Source organism: Haemaphysalis longicornis, unplaced genomic scaffold (genome assembly GCF_048455015.1).
Source record: "Haemaphysalis longicornis isolate Haplotype H1 unplaced genomic scaffold, Haemaphysalis longicornis Haplotype H1 scaffold_8, whole genome shotgun sequence".
NCBI lineage: Eukaryota > Metazoa > Arthropoda > Arachnida > Ixodida > Ixodidae > Haemaphysalis > Haemaphysalis longicornis.
The window spans coordinates 38606956-38632016 of NW_027526445.1; the positions used below are offsets into that span (position 1 = coordinate 38606956).

Here is a 25061-nt window from a genome sequence, read left to right on the forward strand (position 1 = left end):
CTCGCACGCAGTAACACTGACTGAGCCTTCCATGGCAGTGATTGTGCAAAACATACGAGGACAAGGAGGAAAAAACAGGGATGAGTGCACTCTAACAACTGAATTTAATTAGTGAATTGGGGCTTTCGCCTTGCAGTTAGTGTATTCTACTTGCTAAATATACGCTTTTTCTGTCTACAGTATGTGATGTGTCACTTGAGCAGTAGCTTTGGTTGCAGCCTTTCCTGTATGAAATGTGTAAGCAATACGCAAAGATTTTTTTTTTTTTTTTTTTTTTGTGAGCTGAAAGTGGGGGTGCGAATTATGTGCTGGGGCGGGTTCTACGTGCGAAAATACGGTAGTCTGTATGCACCAGCTGCAGAACTCCCCATAGACCCTATGGGTTAAAAACTGGTCTGTGGTTGGCCGCAGCACGGGGGGCAAGCACGGGGCTTGCTGACTAGCCTCCCGTCTGTTGATAGCAGGTTGAAGTGGTACTCAGATGTTTGTGTCTGCTGCTGTAAGTCATGACAGAGCAGTGGAAAAGTAGGCACACGTTATCTAGTTTACTGTTTCATAACCCGAAAAGTAAGTTTTATTTGGCAAGTTTTGTTACAAAAGGCGCATGTGTAGCAAAGTGCATGCAGATTTTGTTGAGCGAGCGTGCCTGCTCTTTGCCCCTCCCCTTCCCTCTCCAGACGGAAGAGCTGATACTGTGCCGGAACGCGGTGGGCCAGCTGGGCTTCCACGTGCAGTCCGAGGGTCTGGTCACCGAGGTGGAGTCCGAGGGGCTCTCCTGGAAGGCCGGACTGAGGCGTGGGTGCCGCCTGCTCGAGGTGGGTGACGGTTGCTGTTTCTCTCGCTCCCGCGGCGGCAAATGTTTGTACACGTTTTCTGTACAGTCTGACCCCACTACAATGAACGCCGCTTCAATGAAGGATTTACGATTCCCCGTCAGGGACCCAAAGGATTCAATACATGAATATTCTCACCAGAACGAACACTTTTTCTGAATGCCGTTCCGCCTCAACGAAATTTGATCATGCATTCCAGGTTAAGTGGGGACACTGGTCTTGAGAACATTCTTGTTATTTTTTAAACCTATGTCCTGAGATTTACAAATTCAGTGTATTGTAACTCCCTCAGCACAAATATGCAGTCAGTTTTCGTCTACGTGCTGTAAGTTCAGAGTTTTGTAACATGTTGTGCCGTTATGTTTCAGGCAATTTTTTTATTGACTACTTATGCAATACTCGAATACTTTGTGTCCCTTTGTGCTGTAGAAGGACCCGCGAGCGCAACTATACCACTGCAGTGATTTTAGACCTGTTTCTGCAATTTCTGTAAACTTATTAAATGACAGGTCATCAATTACCCAAGGTTTTCGTAAAACAAACTGCATAAAAAATTGTGCTAGCAAAAAGATACTGTACATTTTTTGTGGTTTTAATGCACTGTTCAGTTCATAAGCGTTCGAATGCAACAAAAATGATACAAATCTCACCAGAACATCCCAAGATATTGTCACGGGACATATAGGTGGGCAATACCCCACAGTGCCAATAAAAAAAAAACTGTAAATACATCGTTCGACTGTACCCGACAGTTGACCTCGAAGGAAAAAATTGTTTCTGGGAAAACAAGGCACGAAGCTTGGAAACGTGTGAAAATGGCCGTTTGGGCAAATTCAAAGGGTGGCAGCTCCATAAGTACTTATGGCACGGCTATAATATTTTACAGGTACATTCTTTGGTACGTGTGCTCTGCAAATAAAATTAATACAGAAAATTGTTTTTTTGGCAAATTTTCGGTCCTCAAGACCATGTTGTACCCCCTTAAAAAAATTATTTGCCGTACAAGCAACACAGGTTTGAACATTCTGGGGTGTTTTTTTATACGTAAAATTACGTCAACAAAGTTAAAAATCTCGTGTTGGCACCACCAGAAACTGCCGCTGATGACTGAGCATGGCAGCCGCCATTGCTCGAGGGGGATGGCGATGAGAATGGTTGTTTTTTTTCATGGGCTTGAAGCAAAAGGCTTGAAGCTTTTCAGCTGCAGGCAATCCGAATTGAAGGCTCAGTTGAGTCTGGCTCAATTATCCCGTCAGTCCGCACAGCGTCTCTGCAGTGTCTGGCATTGTGGTCGTCAGTGCAGTAGTGTTAGCAGTTTGCAACTGCGTAGTTCATGCTGTGCACGTGGGGCAGTGTTTGATTTACGGCGACAGCTTTCTGTTGTGTATGTAGCATGCTTTTTGACGTGGCCCCGCCATGCAAAAAGTTAAATAATTTGTCATTAGAGGATAAAGCATGTATTTTGACAGAAGTAGCAAGTGGACAGATGAAAAGTGGCATTGCGGCAAAGTTTGGAATTTTTCCCAAGTTCACTGTCCACCATTCTTAAGTGTAAAGTCGCTATAGAGAAAGCACTCGCATCGGGAACACCAGCCGAGCAGAAGAACTTGACGCTATCGGTGCCTGAAGAGCTTGAAAGGTTGCGTACAAGTGCTTTGTGGAAATGAGGGTAAATAAAATACCAATCAGTGGAAACGGTGGAAGCAAAAGGCACTGAATTTTGTTTGCCTTGTGGGTGTTGAGGACTTCAAAGTAAGCATTGGCTAGGCGAGTATTTGCACACCCCACTAGGGGTGTGCAAATACTAAAATATTCGAATACGAATCGAATTTGATTTTGGAGTGGAGTTTCCGAACATTCCCTGGCTTTGCAAAAGCGAGAGGCGTTGGCGCACGCTAATGCACTTGTGCTGCACCATCTGCTCAGCAAGTTTCATCCAAATCGCGCTTTCGGCGAGTACGCCTTGCAGAGGCCGTGAATTTTATCCCACTGCACAGAGTAATCTGCGATACGTCAATAAGACCTTTTTCTTTCGAGCCGTCGCTGTCGAATCAGGCCGCCATTTTGAATTCTGTTTTCAGATGTTTACATGTTAAGGCAGCTTCCGGTAAAGACCGCCGCCGCATAGAGTTAATACTGGGCCTCCTCGATTATCAGTCACAGATCATCCACGAACTGCCCAAGACGCGATCTGGTACTTGATTTTTCCGTGCATTCCTATGCGACTTCCGGTCCGAACACAGTCCTCGGACTGTCCGTACACCCTCCAGGACTGGTAAATAAAGGATGCCCACTACTGCACCGCTGTTTTGGCAGAGCTTTTCCGTTAATTTAAAATCGGAAGCGGTTCTGGCTGTTTCTAGTGTGGTTGGTGTATGGTTACTGCGTGTTTACTTGTTTCTGAGACCACAGTGGATAGCGCAGGCTTGTCCACGGCGACTGTAGTGCAAGCTTTCCTTCTGCTACGTATTATTCACGCTGCCCACATGCTTCCGAAGAAGTGCCTCATCGTGGCCCATGATTGTGGTTGGTGTCGTATTTTCGCGTCCTATTGTTCACGCCTGCAAAGTGCTCGCTAGTGATGAGCATCCCGCGATTGCAACCGAACCACCTCCACGTTCGATTGTTATTCGAGGAAGGGAACAAGGCAGGTGTCAGTTTCCAGCCTCCCCCGTGCACGAAGGCATTGTATAGAATGACGTGGCGGTGTCCCAAGGGTTGTTGTCACAACATTTCATTTACAAGTCAGTGCACGCGGGACACTTTTGGGCTAGGCATAACTTTAACTAAACGTAGAGATAAGGTTCTCTCGGCACCTAAATTGACCTAATGGGGCCACCATATTAAACAAGAAGAATGCGTAGAACTGATCCAAAGAAGCATTTTCTCATTTAAAAAAAAAAAACGGGAATAAAAAGAAACATGGGGGGAAATGCTGGGACTCGGACCCAGGACATAAGTGTTGGAGGCCACGATGCAACCCACTTGGCCACAAATGCCAAACATACAGCTTGTTCGCTCAGTAATTGAGTGGGAAGTTTGTGGCTGTGTTCAAAGCTAACCAGTTGATGGCGCTAAGTGCCTGGCATGCAGTGACTTGGAAGCGGGATGTTGCGTTGCAATCTCATTTGTAATTTCTATTAAAATGTGCCCTTGTCATACTGTGTTTCGAAGACGTCTTCTCTTCCCCATGGAAAAAAAACGGACGACGGTATCGGCGTCTTGTGGTGTTGGGGTGTCGGTCTCTTCTGTGACCTTTCATTGCACCGTGGGGGTGTCCGTCTCTTACCCTGTTTCCGCAACAATCCCGCAGATCTGCAAGGTGGCGGTGGCGACGCTGAGCTACGACCAGATGGTGGACCTGCTCAAGACCTCCATCATGGTCAGCGTCACCGTGGTGCCCCCGCACAAGGACGGCAGCCCCCGCAGGTGAGCTGGCAAGGCCACCACCCGCCCCTGTGGTTGGGGTGTTTGTCCACTGGAGGCGCCGCTTCTTCTTTGCCCCGTCATCGGCTTTCATCATCATCATCGTCAGTCTATATATACCCACTGCAGGGCAAAGGCCTCTCCCATGGATCTCCAATTATTCCGGTCCTCTGCCAACTGCGACCAGTTTATCCCCGCAAACTTCTTGGTCTCATCTGCCCATCTAACTTTCTGCCACCCCCTGCTACGCTTGCCTTCTCTAGGATTCCACTCTGTTACCCTTGATGGTGCCTAGACTGTGGCTTTGGTTCGCGTGTACTGATTTTGTAGCCGGGTAAACCAGCTTCCTCTTAGGGCATTTACCACATCGTCTCATGAGGCCTCTGCTGCCATATAAGCACAAATTTTTGTTTGAAGGTGGCGCTGCAATGATAGGATACCCACTGTGTGTGGTCATGTCGGTTGCTGCGTCGTTTTTGACCGTGACAATACGAAGGCTCAAAATCACTCACATACATCACTGGCAGTTTTTTTGTGGAAAAAGAGAAATTGTGACCTAATCGCGAGAAGGTGCGGTAGCTAAGAGACCCTATTGAGTGCTGCCAGTGCTCTAAAGCCCCTTTTTGCTGCGTCCCTTTCTCTCTGCACGTCGTGGTGCGGACAGGGGCTGCCCGCTGCAGAACTGCAGCTACTTCGGGGCAGACTACGACAGCGCGTCGGACCTGAGCGGATCGTCGTCCAGTTCTGGCGGAGGGGGCAGCGTCAACTCCCCCAGGGGCCAGGCGCCGGCCGTCGGCCAGCAGGTGCCTTCCTACGCCAAGGCACGGGCCAGGTGAGGGACCCCTGGGAGGGGCTGCTGGGGGACTTTGCACAGACAGCTGAGCAGTGGGGGGGAAAAGTCTTGTCGCTTCTTTTTTTATAAAGGGTTATTAAGACAAAATACAACTTGGGTCAGCTTGAAAGACGTAGCCCTTGTTGGGCTGACTCTAGTCCATTCCGGACACGAAAGACGCTCCTTTAAATGGAAAAAATGCCAGAACTATTGAGAAACTTTTGAATTTCCCGCTGCACAGCGATGCAATACGGGCAGTCGTGGTACAGTATGGGCCATCGCTGAAAACTTTTGAAGGTTCCAGTCGAGTGTTGTATTTTTTTTAAGCAACATCCACATTTGGGTACCTGTTCTAAACGAGATATTGGAAGAAAACAGTACGCATTGAAATTTGAATGTACATTGAGGACCTGAAGTGGTCAGAATTAATCTACAGGGCCCTGTTACAGAGCACCTCATTGAGAGAGGCCAGGGGTTGCTTTGGCAGGTAAAACACCAATTTGAAATCTTCAAAATTCTGTGCGTAACAGGTGATGAGGCTGTTCTGTTTCCGGTACGTTAGTGGAATTTGTTGGCTGCTGCATAGCTGCGGTTTTATTGCAGCCACTTTGGTGTTGCTGGGACATGCGTGCACATTTTACAGCTTTTAATTGAAAAAAAAAAAAATCTGGTGAGCCAGTGGTGTTCTAGCTCAACCCAGACTTTCCATTAAAATTGAGAGAGTTGCAAATTTATGGGCATTTCAAGCCACGCTTTCTTTTTCTCTCTCGAACAAGGATATTCAAGAACCCATTTTCGTATGAACTCGGGGGTGACCACCAAGAACAGAGTCGTTTGGGCTGTGAAATCTGTCTCTTTTGTCTCGTGCTGCCCAGTTCTACTTTGCTGGAGAAGTAGTGAATAACAAATAATGCGTTGCTACTCTTTGGTCGCAGCATTTGAGCGCGAACGGATTCGGCGCTGCTGGAATTGTCAATTCATCACCCATTTGCGGGGACACATAACTGAACAGTCGTTTTGTCGGTGCGTGTGTTGTAGTGTGCCTCTGGCTCAGAGTAAGAGTGGGCCTGTTTGTGTTGTGCCGCTTCGAAGGAAGGAGCAGGGTTCTTGTCCAAATTAATGTTTATTAAAGCGAACTTGTGCGCTCCGCAATAGACAAGAAGAACACGCGAATGGTGAAAAACTAGCGGTGGTGACTTGGATGCCACTTTGTTTTTTCCCTGCAAGGTGCGTGATTTGCAGCTGCGGCTACTACGGGGCCCCATATTCACAAACGTAACTGAAGCATCACTTCTGCTTTTTGGTACTTTCCGTAACATCAAAGTCAACCGTCGCAACTCCTTCGTTACACAGAGGTTCAAAGGTGGAAACGGGGAAATGAAAGACTTTGTTAAATCCAGAATTCATTCCATAGAGGTTTGTTGCATCCAGGTTTGACTGTACTGTCCATCACCTGTTTGGCGCCTAGTTGGTTTGGGAGAGGAATTGACCCTTGGGTCGTGCTTTTTCTCCGCGGCGTGCCCGTACCACCTTTTGCAGGAGCGACATGCAGTTCCGGTGTGTGAGCCAGCCGCAGCAGAGGCCCTGCGAGGCACCGGCAGATGTGAGTATTTCATTCCTCCCCTCACAGTTGCAACGGAGCTGTCAGGACGGCTACGGCACGCAGTATTGGGCACATACATTGTTCTGCTCGGTTCATACAGTCTGTTTTATTCTGTTTCACACGTTGCCCTGCAGTCTGTTTCATACGTGCCACTCTGTTTCATACGTGCTAGTGCAACCAAGCTGTCCTGAAATTTGGAAGAAGTGGCACTGAGGAGGTGTATGTTGATATGAGTTTGTAAATGCTGTACGTCGAGGTCTGTTTATGCATATGTTCTATGTTTTAGGTTCACATCAATGTTTAGCATCAGGCTGCTGATAATGAAGCAAACTCCATTCATACTTGTTTTAGGTCCACATCTGTATTTAATTAACATGAAACTAGTGATAACAGAACAGAAGCGTTTATTACGCAGCGCCGCACCTGCCAATACTGTGGATAGGTCACTTCTTCAATACACACATGGCAATTGTGTTGCTTCAGTCGCCGTAGTGCGGAGCAGTGCTGTATCAGTGGGGCAATTTTGGTTGCGGTACTTTTCATCGACTAATTCAGGCTTCACTCAACACTCTGCCTCCCTTACCTACACCACTCTTGCCTTGCGTCTGCACATGCGTTATGGCTTCGTTCCTCTGCATACACTATTCTCATTTCAATTCTGGACGCGTCGCTCTCTTTACTCTCAATCTTTGGTCTCTACATTAGCATTTTTCATTGTTCAGACCTTTTGTGACATTCCTTCACAGGCATCCAGTGGTGTGTCCCTTTGCTGCCTTTGAGGAATTTTGGTGGTTTTGCACTGCATGGAAGCTGCTTTCTTTTTTGTTTAATGCTGGCTTTCAAATTGGCCTCTTTCTCAGCATCAGATTGTTTTGCATTTCAAGAGAGGTGCTTCTATGTGAATTAGCAAAGGTGGCGGAGGGAGGGGGGTGTGTGTGTCTTGAGAGCAGGCAGAACTTTCAGAGTTTGTCTTGCTTGTTTTAGTTTATGTGCAGCATTGGTTTCTATGGACTCAATTGAGGCACTGCTCTTGCTTAGGTTTGTCTTTTGCCATACAAACGTGATTTTTAACTTTTGCCTTTGCCGTTAGGTAGCTCACAGAAGGAGCATCAATAACGGAACTTCCATATGACCCTTATGCCGCTTAAAAAATCATTTTTTAATGCATATGGCGTAGAACGAGATGTGGAACTACTACCGACCTACCAGTCACCGTTCTCGTCATTGGTTGGTTTTTACAATGCCGAACGAATCTTCACAAGAGGAATTTCTTCAGTGGGTTTTGTAGCTTATGTCTCTTGGAAGCTGTTTCAGGTTTGTTGCCGTTTGGCGGACGGCCCTTTGGCTTAACTGCATGTCTGCGTCCTATAAACAAGCGAGGCTGTTTGCAGCCATCTTAGTTAAAGATGGCTCATCACGTAGACTTGTAATGTGCAATCGACATTCTGGCGCGTTCTATAGCATTGCAAAATATGCGCAACAGAACCGCGTTGTCGATAAAAGGTTTGTTTCAAAGTGTGCTTTAAGAAATTTTATGCTAAAATTTGCATTGCCTTATTCATGAGATAGTTTTTGTATATTAGTTGAAAGCAGGTGGATGCCAAAAAATATTTGGCTGTGTTATGTAGTGCAATGTTCCAAGCAAAGTTCCTGTACGAAAGAAAGTACTATTTAGTGTCTATAGACATTTTCGTTGGGCAGCAAAAAAAAAAAAATGGGTAGTGCTTCAGGTGTCTGTCTATACAAAGAAGTTTTGTCAGGTAGAGATGGACAGCACATGTCAAGGTGGCTTTCTCGGAGGAAAGCATTCTTCTCACTGTCAGTGGCAAGTAGTCCTTGACAAAGGATCTGAATGCCTGGATAAATGCCAGCATTGCATTTAAGACCACGCACAGGATTCACCAGAGGAGCAGCAAGGACAGGAAAGCTGTGAGGGTGTGTGTGTAACAAAACTTGCCAAGGAAGCTTCACTGACAATCAGGACTCATTTGGACACACTTACAGCTGTCTTGTGACTCACAACTAGAGCTCCAACGACGAAACACACTACAATTGCAGGGGTCTTACTTTCCCTTGCGAAAAACTGTGGAGTGGTGGTGGAGCAGCAATGAAGCTAACTTCGCAGCCGTAAACTTCTACAAAGTACACAGTGGGGTACCCAAGGGCCATCACGAAACCTTTAGGAACGCACGTGAGGCATCCAAACTGCCTTGAGTCAAACGTGATGTCTACTGAGCGAAGGCTGGCCATGTTTTCTGCCAAATCGACCCATCATGAATGACAGAACTGGAATCTGAGGAGTAGATGTCGCTGGCTGACTCACTACCCTTGCTCTTGACTGAAAAGAAATGTAATGCCAGTCCACTGTAGTTGGAAGTAGAATGTTTGTGGACGCAGTGGTGAGGGATGACCACGTTCCCCTTTTCACTTTTGTACTTCGGCAGCTGCGAAGTTGCACCGAGAATCACACAACGGTAGTGACGAAAGTGAGAGTTGCTGGAAAAGATGTTTTTTTTTTTGGCCTCAACATGTTCTCGAGATTGATAAAATCAGGGTGAGAACTCATTCGTTAGTTTTAAATGGCATATCAATGAAACAGGAGTCAGAAAATTAGGCAGGAAGAATGCAAATATAGGGCTGTTCAGCCTTTTCTCGTTTTTTGTTGGAATCATGTCCCTCATTGGCGTCAGCACTACTACGATGAATGTAAAGTTTCATTTTTAACCACTACTATACTGGAGAAAAATCTCTCACTGCAATCGTGTGCCGTCGTGGGTGCCAACTGCAGTGCTCTTCGCCTACTTGGCTCGGTTAGCCGCACGGCTTCTTTTCGCTCTTGAAGCCAAAAGCTACAACGTAAGGGTGACATTAATTTTTTTTTTTTTTGTCTTGTATTAATCTTTGAACTACAAAGCTTTGAACTGAACGAAGCTGAATTGAACACAGTACGAAGCTTTGAACTGACACACGCAGTTCTTGGGCCTCAAATTTTCTAGTAAATAAACAGCTTTAAAATATCCTTTTACAATAACACTGTGCTTTTTTTTTGCAACCACTGGCAACTTTTGAGATGGTTGGTGACCCACGCCAAGTAGTGATTGAATGCCCCTTGCAAGGCCTGCCTAGACATTGCAAGCAAGGCTTGCCTAGACAAGCAAGGCTTGCCTAGACATTGCCACCAGATTTCCCTTTAGTGTGTATTAAAATGCAACTGTACAACCATGAATGGGCCGCTTTAAAAGCAATCGAAAAGCAGTAAACAACCCCCCCACTAACGTGCATGCACGTTCGCCCTAGCAGGAGCGGCCGTCGCCGGTGCCTCCACCAGTTCCGGCGCGGATGGCACGCAGCCCTCCCGGGCGCGGAGGGGGATCGCCCAGTGAGCGACTGGCGCGCCAGGTGGCCTGCAACTCCCTGCCACCCCTAGTGGTCGCACCCCCCTCCACCACGTCATCGGGCCAGTCGGGTGAGCGTCTCATTGTTGCTTGTATACAGCCTTACCCACTTATAACAATATTGAAGTGCCACAAAAAAGCCATTGTTATAACCAGCAATTGTTATCAAGGGTTGGGCAGAAAGACTTACTTTTGTAAGCGTGTAGGGGTTTTCACCCAGCATTTACAAAACGGAAATGTAACTGCATGGCCGACAACCCAGGCTTAGCCATGCCAACTCCACAGGGCCCCTAGGAAAAACCACAGTCTTTCACATAGCACGAAGTCTCGGCATGAAATTCTTGACCATTTCTTTTTTAACGATTGGCAGGTTGCATGTTGCTAAAGTGGCATTGTTTTCTGCCCTTTTGAACATCGGTAATCAACAGTGGCCTTTTACCCCAATGTAGCGTTATTTAAATCTGGACAGTGTTGAGGAGCTGCCCCTGCCTGTCTTACTTCCTGGGCCAGCTGACAGCAGGAGATGAGAGGGGCAGTCGGGAGGTCCTTTCTTCAGGGATAGGGTGGCTACGTGAAAGGCGCCAACTTTTTCTGAGTGTTGGAAAGAGAGAAGATGCCGCAACTCATTTCATGCTTAGAAAGTCAGGCTTGGTCACACATCCATGATCTCTCACAGATCTCCAAATACTATACCTTACATCGGCTCATACTGTCAGGCTCAATTGTTATACCAATGATGAGGAAAATGACCATTGTTATAAGCAGTTTATTGTACCATATAACGTATATGAAAGTTGATGGTGCCACAACTGTTCATTGTTATATCAAATATATTCTTGTAACCAATATCGTTATGAGTGGGTTGGACAGTACACATGACGTGCCGATCTCAGTACAGTGTAGCTTGAGCCAAACATTGGAATCTGGGAAAGCTGAATTTGTGGGCAGCAACGTAATTGCGAATCATTTGTTGCAGTGTGAACGTGGTGTTTGGCGCAAGTAGCTGCTGGGAAGTGGTTAAATGTGTAAGCGGTGTAATTCAGCAAAAACGTGGCAATTACGGACTTGTCGAGTGTCCGCGAAAATGTGTGGAATGTCCAGGCTTCTGCATGGACTGTTGAAGATCCCCAGGTGTTCAAAATTAATCTGGAGCCCTCCACTATGGTGCGCCTCATCGCCTGTGTAGTGTCGGCGCGTTAAACCCCACAGTCAATCAATCAAATCAATCAATCAATCTGCAAAAACTGCACGAGCGCGAGCAAATTCATGCCACTTGAGGGAAAACACAAAGCTTGTGTGAAACAAATAACGTGAAGGTCGTTTAAATTTGGCATGTTTGCTTTGAAGCATTGAAAATGTCTGCCGTGTTAACGAAATTTTTGTGCTTGCTGGTAAACGTGTGTGGAATTGTGAGATTATGCTCGCGAGACTCATGCATTACAAAAATTGTTTATTTTGTCATAGGTCACATCTCAACTTATGTTTGGTAATTATTTTGTCAACTCTTGTAAGGAGCATCAGGCCTAGCAAAGAAATTGTCGTTCCCTATGCTGTTTCCTTATCATTGGCGGGATTGTACATACATGTGCAGTTGTGTGCGTGTGCACATGTGAATCTACAGTCCTGGACAGGTGAAATGCGAAAGCGGAAATACGAACTAGAACATACACATAACGCAATTTCTGTCCGTGCAGGCCAAACTGACACCTGGCTACATAACATGAACAAAGTTTTGAAATGTGGCTTTCCAAATATACCAATGGCAAATATACCATTATTGGAACTCTACGAACACTGTTTTTCAGTTTTGCATGTTCTGGTTCATATTTTTGTATCTGTATCCTTATAGAATGACTTTCTCGCAAGAACAGACGTTTGGTCTCTCTTATTTGCCTGCCCAGAAGAGTGTAGGCAGTGTACAGGGCACAGTTGCTCTTCAAGTAAAAATGTCGTGTTCGCGCAAAAAAAAAAAAAAAAAAACCCTCAAGTGGCAGATTGAAGAAGGCAATTATTTCCCTTCCGTACGTGCATGCATTTGTAATGACACTGTCTTGCATTAGTTCGTTGTCGAGTGTGTTGAAAGGCCCGTGGAAAAAAATTACAACTTCGTTCAATTTTAAAAGACTAGCCCTGGTAATTCGTTCAGCTCCATTCTAGCCGCGAAAGATGCTTTTTTAACCAAACAAACGCGAGAAATACTGAGAAACTTTTACATTTTGCACCAAGGTGGCCTGTAATGAGCACGAGGGATGTTTTATGGTCCAGCTCTGAAAACAGTTATTTGCGTACCGTATTTTCGCGCGTATAACCCGCACCAAAAATCCGAAAATTTAAGGTGTGAAGTAGAGGTGTGGATTGTATGCGAAGTATTTCCTTTGGTTCAGCTTCACCGCAATGCGCGTTGGGCCGCGATGCCCCTGCAGCAGTGATAGCGGCTAAGCCACTGTTATCCCATTGACGGTGCTCATTTCGCACACACAGCTCAACAATACCCCAACCTCTGAAAAAAATGTATGTGGCAAGCCATCTACTTGTGTAGTCAGCTAGGCAAGTTCTTTTGCATAAACAAATGTGTAATGTTGCTTGAGCAGTAGATTTGGTTCATCCTCGTATGTATAAAATATGCGGGCAATACGCGGGGATATATTTTTTTTATTCGTCGACGGAAAGCGGGGGTGCGGGTTAGGTGCAGGGGCGGGTTATACGGGCGAAAATACGGTATTAACTGCACATCAGCATTCAACCGATGTAATTAAGCGCAACTAGAGGGCCCCACTACACAATCGCCCGGTCGTGTGTCTTGGCAGTGGTTTTGGTCAGCAGCTACGAATCGCACCAACAAGATTCTGCGATATCACAGAGAAATTACTGGAAAGTGGACGGAGAATCGCCACTGCTTCCTCCGTGTTCCCTAATATCTCTCCACTGTTTGCTTGAAGTCTGTGATATAACCGATATTGTTGTTTTTGGGACAGAGTAGTGCGTTTAAACCCTTTCAGCTCTTGAATTTTTCATTTCTAGCGGAAAGGTTTTTTGTGTGTGTTTTCCTTATTATGGTGATCCTGTAAGCTTACAAACGAAAAATTGATGTTGTGGTGCTAGTAACCAGCAATTTAGAGGCACTGCATGTAGTTAGGTCATTAGGCAATTAAAATTTTAAAATGGAGCAAAAAAATTTTTTTTGCATTCTTTTCTAAACTTTAAAAATCAGCGAGCCCACGTATACAAAATAAAGCTGATATTGAAAGAAGTTCGCGAGTTGCAACTATGTAATCAAACTGGAACTTCGGTCCTAGGGGTCACCTCAACATCAGTTTGTACTTCATTGCGATGCCTTCCTCTCTCTAGCGTTCAGCTGTTGCAAAATAATAAAACTGGTGATACGTATCGAAAGAGGAATCCTTCCAGAACTATTTCCCAGAAAATCTAGCTGTCTTGGTTTTTTTTTCTGAAATTGCAACAAGAATTTTGGTTAATTACAGGACACCACACAGGACACTAAATACAGGACACCACAGCCGAAAAAGTTAATGAGCAAAACACGCATTTGTCTGCATGGCCTGTTAAAGGAGCCATGAAGAGGAATACATAACTTCATTTAATTTGAAAGAACTAGGATTCAGTATCTCACTCAGCTCCATTACAGCCACAAAAGATGTTTTTTAACGAAAAAAAAAAAGCAAGAAGTATTTAAAAACTTTCAAATTTTGCGCCACAGTGACGTGTTATGAGCAAGAATGACGTCACACGGGCCAACAATAAAACATAATTTTCAGTGCGTTAACTGCACGTTAGCATTCAAGTGATGCGGTCAAATGGAGCTAGAGGCCCCATTACAGACGTCCAGTCATGTGTCGTCGCGACAGGTCAGTTAGGCAGCCGCCAATCGCACAAACAAGGTTTCGTGACATCATAGAAAAGTTGCGGGAAATTGGCTAGGGGGTCGCAACTGCTTCACACGTTTTCTTTAATACCTCCGTTATTTGTTCGAAGATTGCGATGATATTGGTATCATTGTTATCGGGACTAAGCAGTCTTTCTAATAAACCCAACTTGTATTTTGTCTTCATGGCTCCTTTAATGGGCGACACTTGCATCGGCCTCCACAGCCCATTAACTGGTGTGGTGTGGTTGGAGCCAGCCAGCCACATTCAAGACTGTCTCCGTCGCTTCCACCGCTGGCACGACTCCTCGCAGGTGGTGGAAAAGGGGGTCCTCCATCGCGGAGTGGCAGTGGGGGCAGCAGTCCCTCGCTGGTCTCACTCATGCTGCTGGAGCCCCTGCCGGGGCCCCTGGTGGTGTCTCGGAGCGAGCTGTCGCTGGCGCAGCTCTCCTCCTCCTCGCACGACCAGCGGATGCGAGCCGGAGGGGCGGTGGGCGCCGGTGGCTTGGTGGCACACCCGTCGTCGCGCCGCCAGCACAGCCCCCTGGACCCGACAGCCGCCACCAGGGACACCCAGGTAGGCATTGAGGTACCATCCAAATCTACTTGAGGGCAACATTCGGCTTCCAGAAGCCCTAGGATTTATGGGTATCAGAGAGGAAGTTAACTTCAAGGCTGCCGAGGGGACGAAAAGAAGATTAGAATGCTGGTGGACGAAAAGCAGAGGGGGGAACATTGCCTAGGACAGTTACCACGTGTAACAGGGAAAAAAAAAGTATTTTGTGCCTGCCCTAAGCAGCGCTAGTATTAAACCACGAGTGTAAAACATAGGTATGTTGGTCCTTTTTGGTAAGATGACATGTCATCACCCCGATACAGAGGGGAAACCAATCATCAGGGTGAAGTTGTGTAAATTTTGTTTCAACCTCCGGCGATACTGGCGCATGGTTCGGGTGAGCCAGGCAACAGAGAGGACGGTGAAGGAGGGATGTACACTAGGCGTCAAAAGTTTCCAGGACGCAATTCCGAAAATCGAAAGAAATTTCTCAGCTGCGTGGTGGCTAAGCCCGTGCTATGCGTATTGTGATGATACACCGAAGTACAATACTTTGCTTGGGAATAAAAATTAGGGGCTGTGCCCTCGGACACAAGAGAAATTGACTTCGGTTTCCAAAATCGCGTCCCCGAAACTTTTGATGCCGGGTGTACGTGTTTTTTTGTGCTTCGTCAACTGAAAGAGCAAGATGCTTGCTGGCATGGAAGCCTGGTTTTCTCAGAACCAAATTTTTTTTTTTTCCACGAGATCAACTTTCGGGTACAATATCTTGGGATGCGCTGGTCAGATTGGTATAATTTTTGCTGTATTCAAAAGCCTAAGAATGAACGGTGCAACAAAACTACAAAAATATGGAATTTGTTTATGCTAGCACAGTTTTTTATGCAGTTTGTTTTGCAATAACCTTGGAAACTGATGACCCGGCATTAATAAGTTTACAGCAATTGCAGAAACAAGTCTAAAATTACTGCTGTGGTATAGTTGCTCTCCCTGGTCCTTCTGGAGCACAAAGGGACAAAAAGTATTCGAGTATTTCGTAGGCAGATAATGAAAAAATTGCTTTAAACAAAATGGCATATTATGTTGCACAGCTCTGAACTTACACGTCACGTAGACGAAAACTGACTGCATGTCTGGGCTCAGGATGTTGAAATACACTTCATGTGTGAACCTCGAGCACGTAGGTTAAAAAATAACAAAAATGTCCTCAAAACCAGTGTCCCCCCAGATGGTGACTCCAGCTAGTTGGTGCCTATTCAGTGGAATTGAAAGCCATGCTTACAAATGTGGCAAGAAAAGGCAAGACAACATAGCATTGTGGGTAGTATTCTTTTCTTGTCATGGTTGTTGGTGCGGTTCTGAATTCCATTGCATATCCGTTGGCATAACTGAATGCCAGCTCATCCGATGTTTTTGGACAGGTTGAGCCTAAACGGTTGACAGGGAACTCTGCTGCCTTTTTTTTTTACTATGAATGTCCTTGTTTCTGACAGTGTCATCCCCAGTGCTTTACAAAGCAGCGAATCACAAGGCTCGAAAGAAGCTTTCTCAGGTTTTGTACGTCAGGTTTTATACGGAGCACTGAGGCATCATCTGATGCACTTGATCATTAAAAGAAGGAAAGAGTGATAAGTTTGTTTGTACATATGTGTGTATGCAAAGAACCCAATTTTCTTGGACGCGATATGCCCTCTCTGGTGTTCCGGCAGCTACAGACAAAAGCAGGGGGAAATTGTTTATGATATACACTGCAGCGCAAGTTTTTTTACAAACCACTGCCATGTCACTCGTTGAGATCTCGCTCAAAGCACTCGTAAAAACAATTTTCGTTGGTGAGGTCCTCATCTCCACAGCAAATGCATATTGACAAACACAGGCGCTGTCTATCTTTCCCACAGCAAAACGCTTGGCTTTACTTCAACCCGTGATGACAAGAAAATGCCTCTTAGCCTGACTTTGAGACATCAGGTTTTTTGAACCGCATTTTATACTGCACGTGAGGTCGGAGCCCCTTAGAAAGGAAGGTAGCTTTGAGCATACTGTCATCTTTTGCACACTCCCACACACATGGTCATTAGTCTAACTTGCATCTCTGTGTTTTTCTTTTTTTTTTTTTAAATCGAGGTCTCTATGCACCGACACACTAAAGAGTTTTAAACCCATCACATCCACGACAATATTTTACACAACACTTCACACCACTTTACACAACACTAAAACAACTCAACCACTGTGTTGGCGTTGCTGCTCCTTTGTTGGCCTAGTGGCACTAAACAAACGCAGGTTACTATGACTACTTTGTGGGATTCAAGAGTTTTAATTTGTATTGACGAAGGCAGATGGCAGCATTTGTATGGTGAGAGGAACTTTGTAGTTGGACAGTCTGGGGAAGTGGACTCAACCAGAGAGTCAACAACAAACGACTCTTGCTATGGGCATTCGGGTCACAGGCTGGCATGTGCAGACATTACTAATCTACTTTCCCATTGCGCCAATGCAGGCACGGGCCATCCTACCAAGAAAGTTTCTTCTATTTGATTGGACATTACACCTAGTGCCATCTCACGGATAGCTTTGAACACTGCCACAAAATGAGCTTGCTGTCCGGTCTTGTGTGGCATAGCGCGTAGTGTTGCTGCTGGGTGCTTACGTCCAAAGCGAGAGCCCCGGCTATTCTTTTTTTCTTCTTGTTATTTTTGGGGTTATTTTTTTTTTATTTGAAAAATGCTTCGTTAGGGCGGTCAGCACTAGGCAGTGTTTTTGTAAATAAGGGTGGTTTAGCATCTTGTAGCTTGGTTCAGGTGTGGAGAGGATCCTGTCACCAAGCAGAAGTGCAATGTAGAACTAACTATTTTGAGTTGGAAATGGAACGTCGTGGTTGAACCTCCCTAGCTGCTCAAAAACTTGGGTTCGATCCCGGCCGGGGTGGCCGCTTTCCGGATGGACTTGAGAAGTGAGGACGCCTGTCTGTCAATACTTCGGTGCCTGTGAAAGGTCCCTGCAGGTGGTCAAAATCAAACTGGAGCCCTCCACTATGGCGTGCCTCACTGCACAGCTGTATCTTTGGTGCGTTAAACCCCAAAAATTTTAAATTTCGAACCTCTCTTGCCGCCCCTGCAGCACCACCACAGGAGCCAGGGGGACCTGAGCAGCCTGGGCTCCTCGTCTCTCGGTCTGGACCGCTGCTGCCTGACCGTGCAGGCCATGCCTCCTCCGCCTCCGCCTCCGCCGGCCCACTCGGACTACCAGTCGGACAGCTCCAGCGAGTGGCCCCTCGGGGCGGGCAGCAGCGCCGGTCAGTGCCGCTGTTCACACCACGGGGGGAAAGGGAAAACGTGTTGTCACAAAAATCTTCGTGAACCGGGGCTGTTGCAGTGGCCGGACTGGATAGAGGTGTTCCGCTGTTGAGTCGAGCTCACAAACTCAATTCGCCGGTCGTCGTGGCTGTTGTGCTTCCAATGGCGGTCATAAGAAGAGAGTGCCGGTGAATGGGTTAAGATCACCAGTGGTGTTTAAACGATTTGGTAGAGGGGCTTGACTCTGGCACGTGAAAGATTAATATGAACCTTGAAAAATTATTACTCCTGCGTTCGAGGCTCTCGTTGCGGAGCATTTATGTAAGAGTCGACTTCTCGCGCCTCATACAGAGGTCTTGTTAGCTGAATGCTGTTACTCTCCTGGTTTAACTCAGCGTTGAATAGGAGGGGCAAACCACAGGGCAGACCTTCACCAGATAAATGCTCCTTTTTACATTACATTACATTATTACATGCACTACAGAGAAGAATTGTGTTTATGCCTATGCAGCTTGCTTTCCTTGTTTATTGTTCCTGTAGTTTTTTTATGACCTCATCTGCCAGGGACAGAAGAGTTCAGATTTTGGGTGGAATCCAAAACCAATTGTCATTTCAGGTGAATAACTTGTAATTGAAAAGTTTGAGTACCACTTTTTTATTGCAAAAGCAGAAAATATCAAAAGAAGTGCATAGAATAAATTTGAATGTTTCTTCTGGCGAGCCTTTGTTCAAGCTAGAATACACTTGTTAGTTGAGGCTCCTCCCCTGATGCAGCTGCTTAAGAGAAAAGCAAAATTTTGTTTGACAGTGGGCGTTATTACACCCTGTTGGTCATCTTCAGGTAATCGAAACGAGTATTGGTGATCTGTAGCTGTGCAGGGTGTGCGTTAGTTAGCCCTACATTGCCTTTAACTACATTAATCGAAGCCCCACACAGTGGCCTAGTGCCAGTTTGGTGCTTCAGCTCAAAACGGGCAGTACTGGCCAAGTTAGAAGTTAGAGAGCGGTGTGTTATTGACAGGCAACCGTTAGGCCAAATTCTTCTGCTGGTATGATGTGGTACACCCCAGATTAGAAAACAAGGTCTTGGATTGTTGCGAGGTTTCTGCACGAGATAATGTCAGAGGCCATCTGTGGTAGTAATGTAAGTGACAGGCAGTACTGCCTATTAAATAAAAGCAATTTGTGGCGCAAGTTTGCAACAAATGTTTTCTTTGTCACTTTTTTTTTAGCATCATAGTGAAAGGGGAACGTATATTTTATACTAGAAAGTAATAATAATACCTCATGTTAATACAAATCCTCTGCTTGGAATGAGCAAAGAGTTTTTGGCAGAAAGTTTTTCCCCCGTTGAAAAAAACACTTCAGCAGGAGCGCAACGATTGCCACAGGTGTTATGTGGCAGTAAGCAGTGCCCCCTATGTATAACACTGTTTGTCTAGTTCTGGCAACCCTGGGTGGGCCATTGGGATAATAAACATAACATGGCCGCAGTTCATTGCAGCAGCCCATGCCACCCATGCGTATTCTTTGTATCTGGCATACCAACAGAACCCACGCACAACACCAGGTTTTGGCGCTGGAATGGAATTTCTGTGCTGTCCGGTACTCTGTACTGCCTCGCCAAGTCCACAGCAGTGAAATTTCAGACTTCCTACATTGTCAACTGGAGGGCCATTTCACGGGAAAACATTCCGAAACATACCGGGGGCACATTTGTTTCACCGAGCAAGTGCTTGCTCTGGAGTTGATTTCCGCAGTCTCCTATTTCTTTCCCAATCATTGGGGAGGTCCTTACTTGCCCCCGTCCAATCGCTTGCCTCGTTGTAGACGAGCTGTCCACCTGCGGCAGCAGCCATCTTGGAAGCCCCCTTCCCCGCCGGGGACTCTCTGAGCGCGTGCCTTCCAACCACAGCCCCAAAATCCGCCTGGGAAGGTGAGACACTCTTTTTTTTATTTGCACTGGCTACAGCCATCTCGTCGGCAGAGTTAACTTCTGGCTGTGAGGTTTCTCGTTGCCAAAAGCCTTTGTCAAAATTTCCTGCGCCAAACATAAGCCTAGTGGACCACAAAGAATTCAAACAATAAGCTCTCCCTTTAAATGTGATAAAATAATTTTATGAGAGTAAGAAAGAAAGGTGTTTTATCTGGCTCTCCGTCATAAAACGTTTCAGCCTTGCTCAGGACGTAAGCTTGTACGTTGAATTGTTTTGCGGCCTGTGCACTTTCGGCTTGGCCCAGAAAATTGTGGCAAGAGAGAGAGAGAGAGAGAACAATCTTTAATGAAAACTGGCGATGTCAGCCCAGCTAAGATGCCTGGCTTGCTACGCCAGATGAATGCGATGACGATGATAATTATAATGATGAAGAGGAATACATATGATTTTAACTAATTACAAAGTCTGATCAAGACTTGTGTCTTTTAGGTGTGTCAATAAGGCTTTCGTTGCACGAGCGACACGTTTGGAAGAGTTCCAAGGACCTAATACGTCCCTCACTTCTAGTTTTGCGGACAGCGGCCGGCCCAGGGACACTGCGAGAGACACTCTTTGTGTAGTAAAGCGCACACAGTCACATACAGTAAAAGCTCGATAATTCACCACCCGTTAATTCGGAAATTCGGATAATTCGGACGGCTCAATTGGTCCCGGCCAAAGCGCATGTTTGTCTATGGGACCAAACCTTCGTTAATTCGTCAGAATTTGGCCCCGCACCGCTTAATTCGGACAAATGCTGGTCTCCTGACCGATGAAGAAATTATTAATGATGTCACGGGCGCCCAGGAAGACCACGATTCTGACGAAGAGTCATGCGAGGAGGTGCAGCCGCGACCTCATCGCACCTCACGAGAAGTCTTGGAGGCGCTTTTGATATTGGAGGACGTTTGCCTGAGCAGTTCCGACAGTTTGTGTGCTGTTGGCCACTTGGAAGAGTTAAGAAAAATTGTAATGTCAGCCGGAATCTGCGCGAAAAAGCAGACGGCTATTACAAAATACTTCAGCAAATAAAGGTATGCTTCTCCAACGTGATTTTAATGTTGTTTTTCCTGTTTATTCATTAATTCGGCATTCGCGTAATTCGGACATTTTTCCCGGTCCCATGAGATCCGAATTAACGAGCTTTTACTGTATTAGGTGTTGGAGGTCTTCACGCACACCACACTGTGGGCACAAAGGTGAGGAGGACTGGTTGATTTTGTAGCAGTAGTATCGCGTGTAGGCGATGTTCAACCGCATGCGGTGCAGTACTGCTTCTTCATGCTTGGATAGTCCAGGTGGCATCTTAAAATTACAATGCGGGTCGATAGAGTAGAGGGGCGCGTAATGGCGGGATGCGTCTGCCCAAAGCGATCACTGCATGCTCCATGCCACACTGGATGCAAGGGCTGAAGCATCTTTGCGAGAAAATGGCATCGGTATTTTTGATCCGCGTTGGTCATGCGCTGTGGATGCTGCAACGTCCGCCTTCACATTTCCAGTTATCCCGCAATGGGCAGGGAGCCACTGAAGTGCTATTTGATGGTGCGCTTGCAGAGCTTGAAGATTTAAAGCTTGTACATCAAGCACAAGCTGATCTTCCCACGCGCATGCCGGCTGCTCGATGATGTAAGCCAAGGCCATCCGCAGAGCTGCAAGTTCGGCAGCCGTAGATGATGTTTTGTGGCTGAGCATGGCCCTGAGGGTGGTGCTGGACGAAGGTATCCACACTGCGACAGTGGATGATGTGCATGACACCGATCCATCAGTGTACAAATGTGTATGACCTCCGTATGTGCTGTACATATATTCAAGAGCAAAAAACCGTAGAGCGGCAGGTGGAATAGGCTCCTTGCGTGTAATTCCGGGCACCGTGGTCACTATTTTCATGGGCGGGAACATCCAGGGCGGGTGGAGATGAAGTGATGGCGGCTGGTAATGCTGCGGCAGGAAGTCGCACACTTCAGGGACCGAACTTGGCACTAAAGGGTGGTCACATTGCCTGGCCACAATACGCAGTCACACGCAGAGAAGCTCCTGCGTGCCGAGAGCCAAGGGTGACAGACGTTGGCATTCCGTCAATGTTCCAACAGTAGAGGTAGTTTTCGGAACACCAATGCAAGTCCTCAAGATCTGCGCTTGCATGGACTCTAGACAGGGTTCGCACAGGTCCTTGAAAACCTTGAAAACCCTTGAATTTAGAAGTGTCAATTTCAAGACCTGGAAAGTCCTGGAATTTTTAAATGGTCCCTGAAAACCCTGAATTTTTCCGGAGAGAATCAATGGCCCTGTCTTTTCACAAGAATTAAAGTGTTTGTCATGGATTTTAGGTGTTAACAAATGTAAAGAAACATTGTAACAATCAAGTTTCAGTGTATTACGTGAAATAACAAGTTTGTTGGATTTTAATTATTACTAGGCAACATTGGGAGCAGTCACTTGTCAATCCAATTCATATCACGACACAATCCAGTGAAAGCCACCTTTTGTTCTCTATCTTGCATCTTCCACCTAGTCGGTGCCTCATACGCTCCATCTACGTTTGCTTTTATGTGCAAATGGTGGACGTGCACATACCGTATTTACACGATTGTAGGTCGACCCTTTTTTTCAAATATGACAATCCAATGTTGGGGGGTCGACTTAGAATCGAAATCGAACCGTTTACCGCTAGTAACGGCAAGAGAAACGAGAAATCGGGGGTGCTACGAGTTTTGGACAGCTTTGCACCCTCTTTCCCATGGTTATGGTCTAAAGTGTGAACCGCATAGAGCGTTTTGTGCTCGCGAAAATGCGCCGCGCTGACACTGCCGCGAATGCCACCCGCGCGCACTACGCGATCGGCGGCGGCAACATGGCGGCGTCACCAGCCGCGAGGAGGTGCGCGTAGCTTCAACCGCTCTTTAAGATATCACTGAAGGCACAAACAAAGGCGTTTGAGCAGGAAAGGAGAAATGTGGTCGAAAACGACACTATAAAGCATCATCCGCGCCGCTAGGGAAAGCGCCAATCAAATATTGGCCACCGTGCTAAGCCTAAACATCTCCGGCGGCGCCAGCCGGCTGTCCCGACTCCCGAGTGCTTTCAAACTGCCGGCATGAAGAGCGCGTTCTTCGTCAGGCTTCTCCCACTGCCGCGCTCGTCACGCGTAATACCGAGGTAAACCCAGTAGAAGCTGCCGCGCGCGCGCGGAATCGTTGACGCGGGCGTCAAAACGTCGACCGCGCAACGCCGACGCGCACGAATCGCGTGCAAAAACGCGTCAAGAAGCGTTTTATTCGTCTCTAATAAACAAAATGAGTATTAGCAAATCCCTTGATTCAATGCGCGGCGCTAACGTAGCCCAAATCATATCAGATTGTTCAGTACACTTCCGAACGCTATGGTGGGAGATTAGTCGCTCAAAAGAAATCGCGCGCGGCAATCCTCCCTGTTCTGTGGCGCGGCCGCTTCCGTCAGCCGCCATGTTTGTTTTGGTATCGCGCGGCAGTGGCCGCTGCCGGTTGCTTCGATGGTTGTCATCTCGCAGCGAATGTTTTTTCCCGCTCAACCCACGGCGCATGGTTATTCAGGGTGCCAATACAAAAGCTTTTCTTTTTTAAAAAATACCGCGCATACCGCGATCGCACCGCTCTTGTGGAGAGCCGCCGTGTGGGTCGACGGAAAAGCTTCTCTTTGTGATACGATTTTCTAGGCGGCGCTGGCATTTTTTTTTTTTTTTTTTTTGAGAGGTGCCATTTTTGGGGGGTCGACCTACATTCGAGTCGACTTACAATCGTGTAAATACGGTAGTTCATCCTGCCTTGAAGCAACACTTGCTCAATTTAATTTCAGCTGATACTCTTGCCGACAAAGCAGGAGATGCAGGCAACATTAACGAAGTTTTGAAATCAAACAGCCCCAGCAAAACACAAAGAAAAAAGAAAAAACCTCTAAATACCAGCCATGAAATAAGAAAAATAAAGCTGGGAGAGCATTTACGGACCCGTTAGCACCTATCTAAATGTGCACTAATGTGCCTAGGTATTGTGCAATAAAAAACTTTTGCATTGTGTTGGAAAAGTTATAAATAATACCAGATAAAACATTAGGTGGGGACCTTGAAAATGTGTTTTCTGGTCCTTGAAAGTCCTTGAAAACCCTTGAATTTTTGCTTTTGAAGTCTGTACGAACCCTGCTAGGGCCTTGACAGTTCCTTTAGAAAGGGGACCAAAATGGCGATGCTGTAGCGTATGAGGCCAACGGAGAGCGCTTCGTAGAGCCGAAGGAGAGCGTTAACGGAGCAACCGCCGGAGTTTCTGGAGAGCATACTGAATATACGAGCGATTGAGGTAAGCTTCTCCTTGAGATGGCGAACATGAGGTGACCAGGTGAGTGACCTGTCGAATGTCACCCCCAGAAACCTATAGCTGGGAAGGTATGGGATGTCAGTGCCGCCAACAGTGAGCCGGTAGTGCGTGAGGTCCCGCTTCGTAAAAGCCAACGCAGCACATTTGCTTGCCGAAATTTCCATTCCTCGTGCTGCCAAGAACGATGCAATGGAGTTGATTGCTCGCTGAAGTCTCGACCGTAGCACAGGTCTGTTACGGCCAGAGCGCCATATGCAGATGTCGTCCGCGTACAAGGATATTTCAACCGACTGCGGCAAGCATTTTTCCAGACCTATAATGGAGGTGTGGAACAGCGAGGGGCTTATCACCCCGCCCTGGGGAACACCTTGTACCACCTGTTAAGGCATAAGCATTCTTCGGTGGTCAGACCACTGCAAACGCTTGGATGTTTATAGCGGGATGCCTTCTGTACCCAAAATAAGTGCAGGTTGGTCGAGTTGGCACGTGTAACAACAGCGCAAGTGTAGATGTCTGGTAGCTTGAAGATTGATGAGGGAGAATTGAATGATGGAACAAAAATGTGCGGCACGATGTGCTGGCAATGCATTTGCTTGTTGTAGAGAAGTTGCGTTTGTGGGGAGTTGTTGTGTTGCATTACAGAGGGACACGTGGAGTTCCGTTGAACTTATTTGTTGAAAGGCCCATTCATACTTTGTCTGCCCATATGACCCCTGGAAAAAGGTCTTTCCAGGAACACGTTTGCATGGAGTATTGTAGCTGACTTTTAAAAGAATCCGGACATGAACACAATCGCAAATAAGGAAGCTAGGTGTGGCCAGCGTACAACAGAAACGCAAACAAATCAAGGGGCATGATTTGCGGCAATTCACTGCACACAAGCATGCATGTGTGCGAGATAACAAAGAGAGG

General features: G+C 46.5%; 1 protein-coding gene across 2 annotated transcripts in view; it reads left to right on the top strand.

The window, feature by feature from the left end:
• LOC144149424 (signal-induced proliferation-associated 1-like protein 2) overlaps positions 1-25061 on the top strand; it is a 137895-nt gene that overhangs the window by 91453 nt on the left and 21381 nt on the right. For both annotated transcript variants that reach the window (XM_077680987.1, XM_077680986.1), the window contains exons 16-23: positions 678-815; positions 4147-4262; positions 4924-5091; positions 6631-6694; positions 9995-10160; positions 14287-14549; positions 17649-17823; positions 19655-19760. In XM_077680987.1, coding sequence (XP_077537113.1) covers positions 678-815; positions 4147-4262; positions 4924-5091; positions 6631-6694; positions 9995-10160; positions 14287-14549; positions 17649-17823; positions 19655-19760 — 1196 coding nt within the window. The remainder of the gene's footprint in view (positions 1-677; positions 816-4146; positions 4263-4923; positions 5092-6630; positions 6695-9994; positions 10161-14286; positions 14550-17648; positions 17824-19654; positions 19761-25061) is intronic.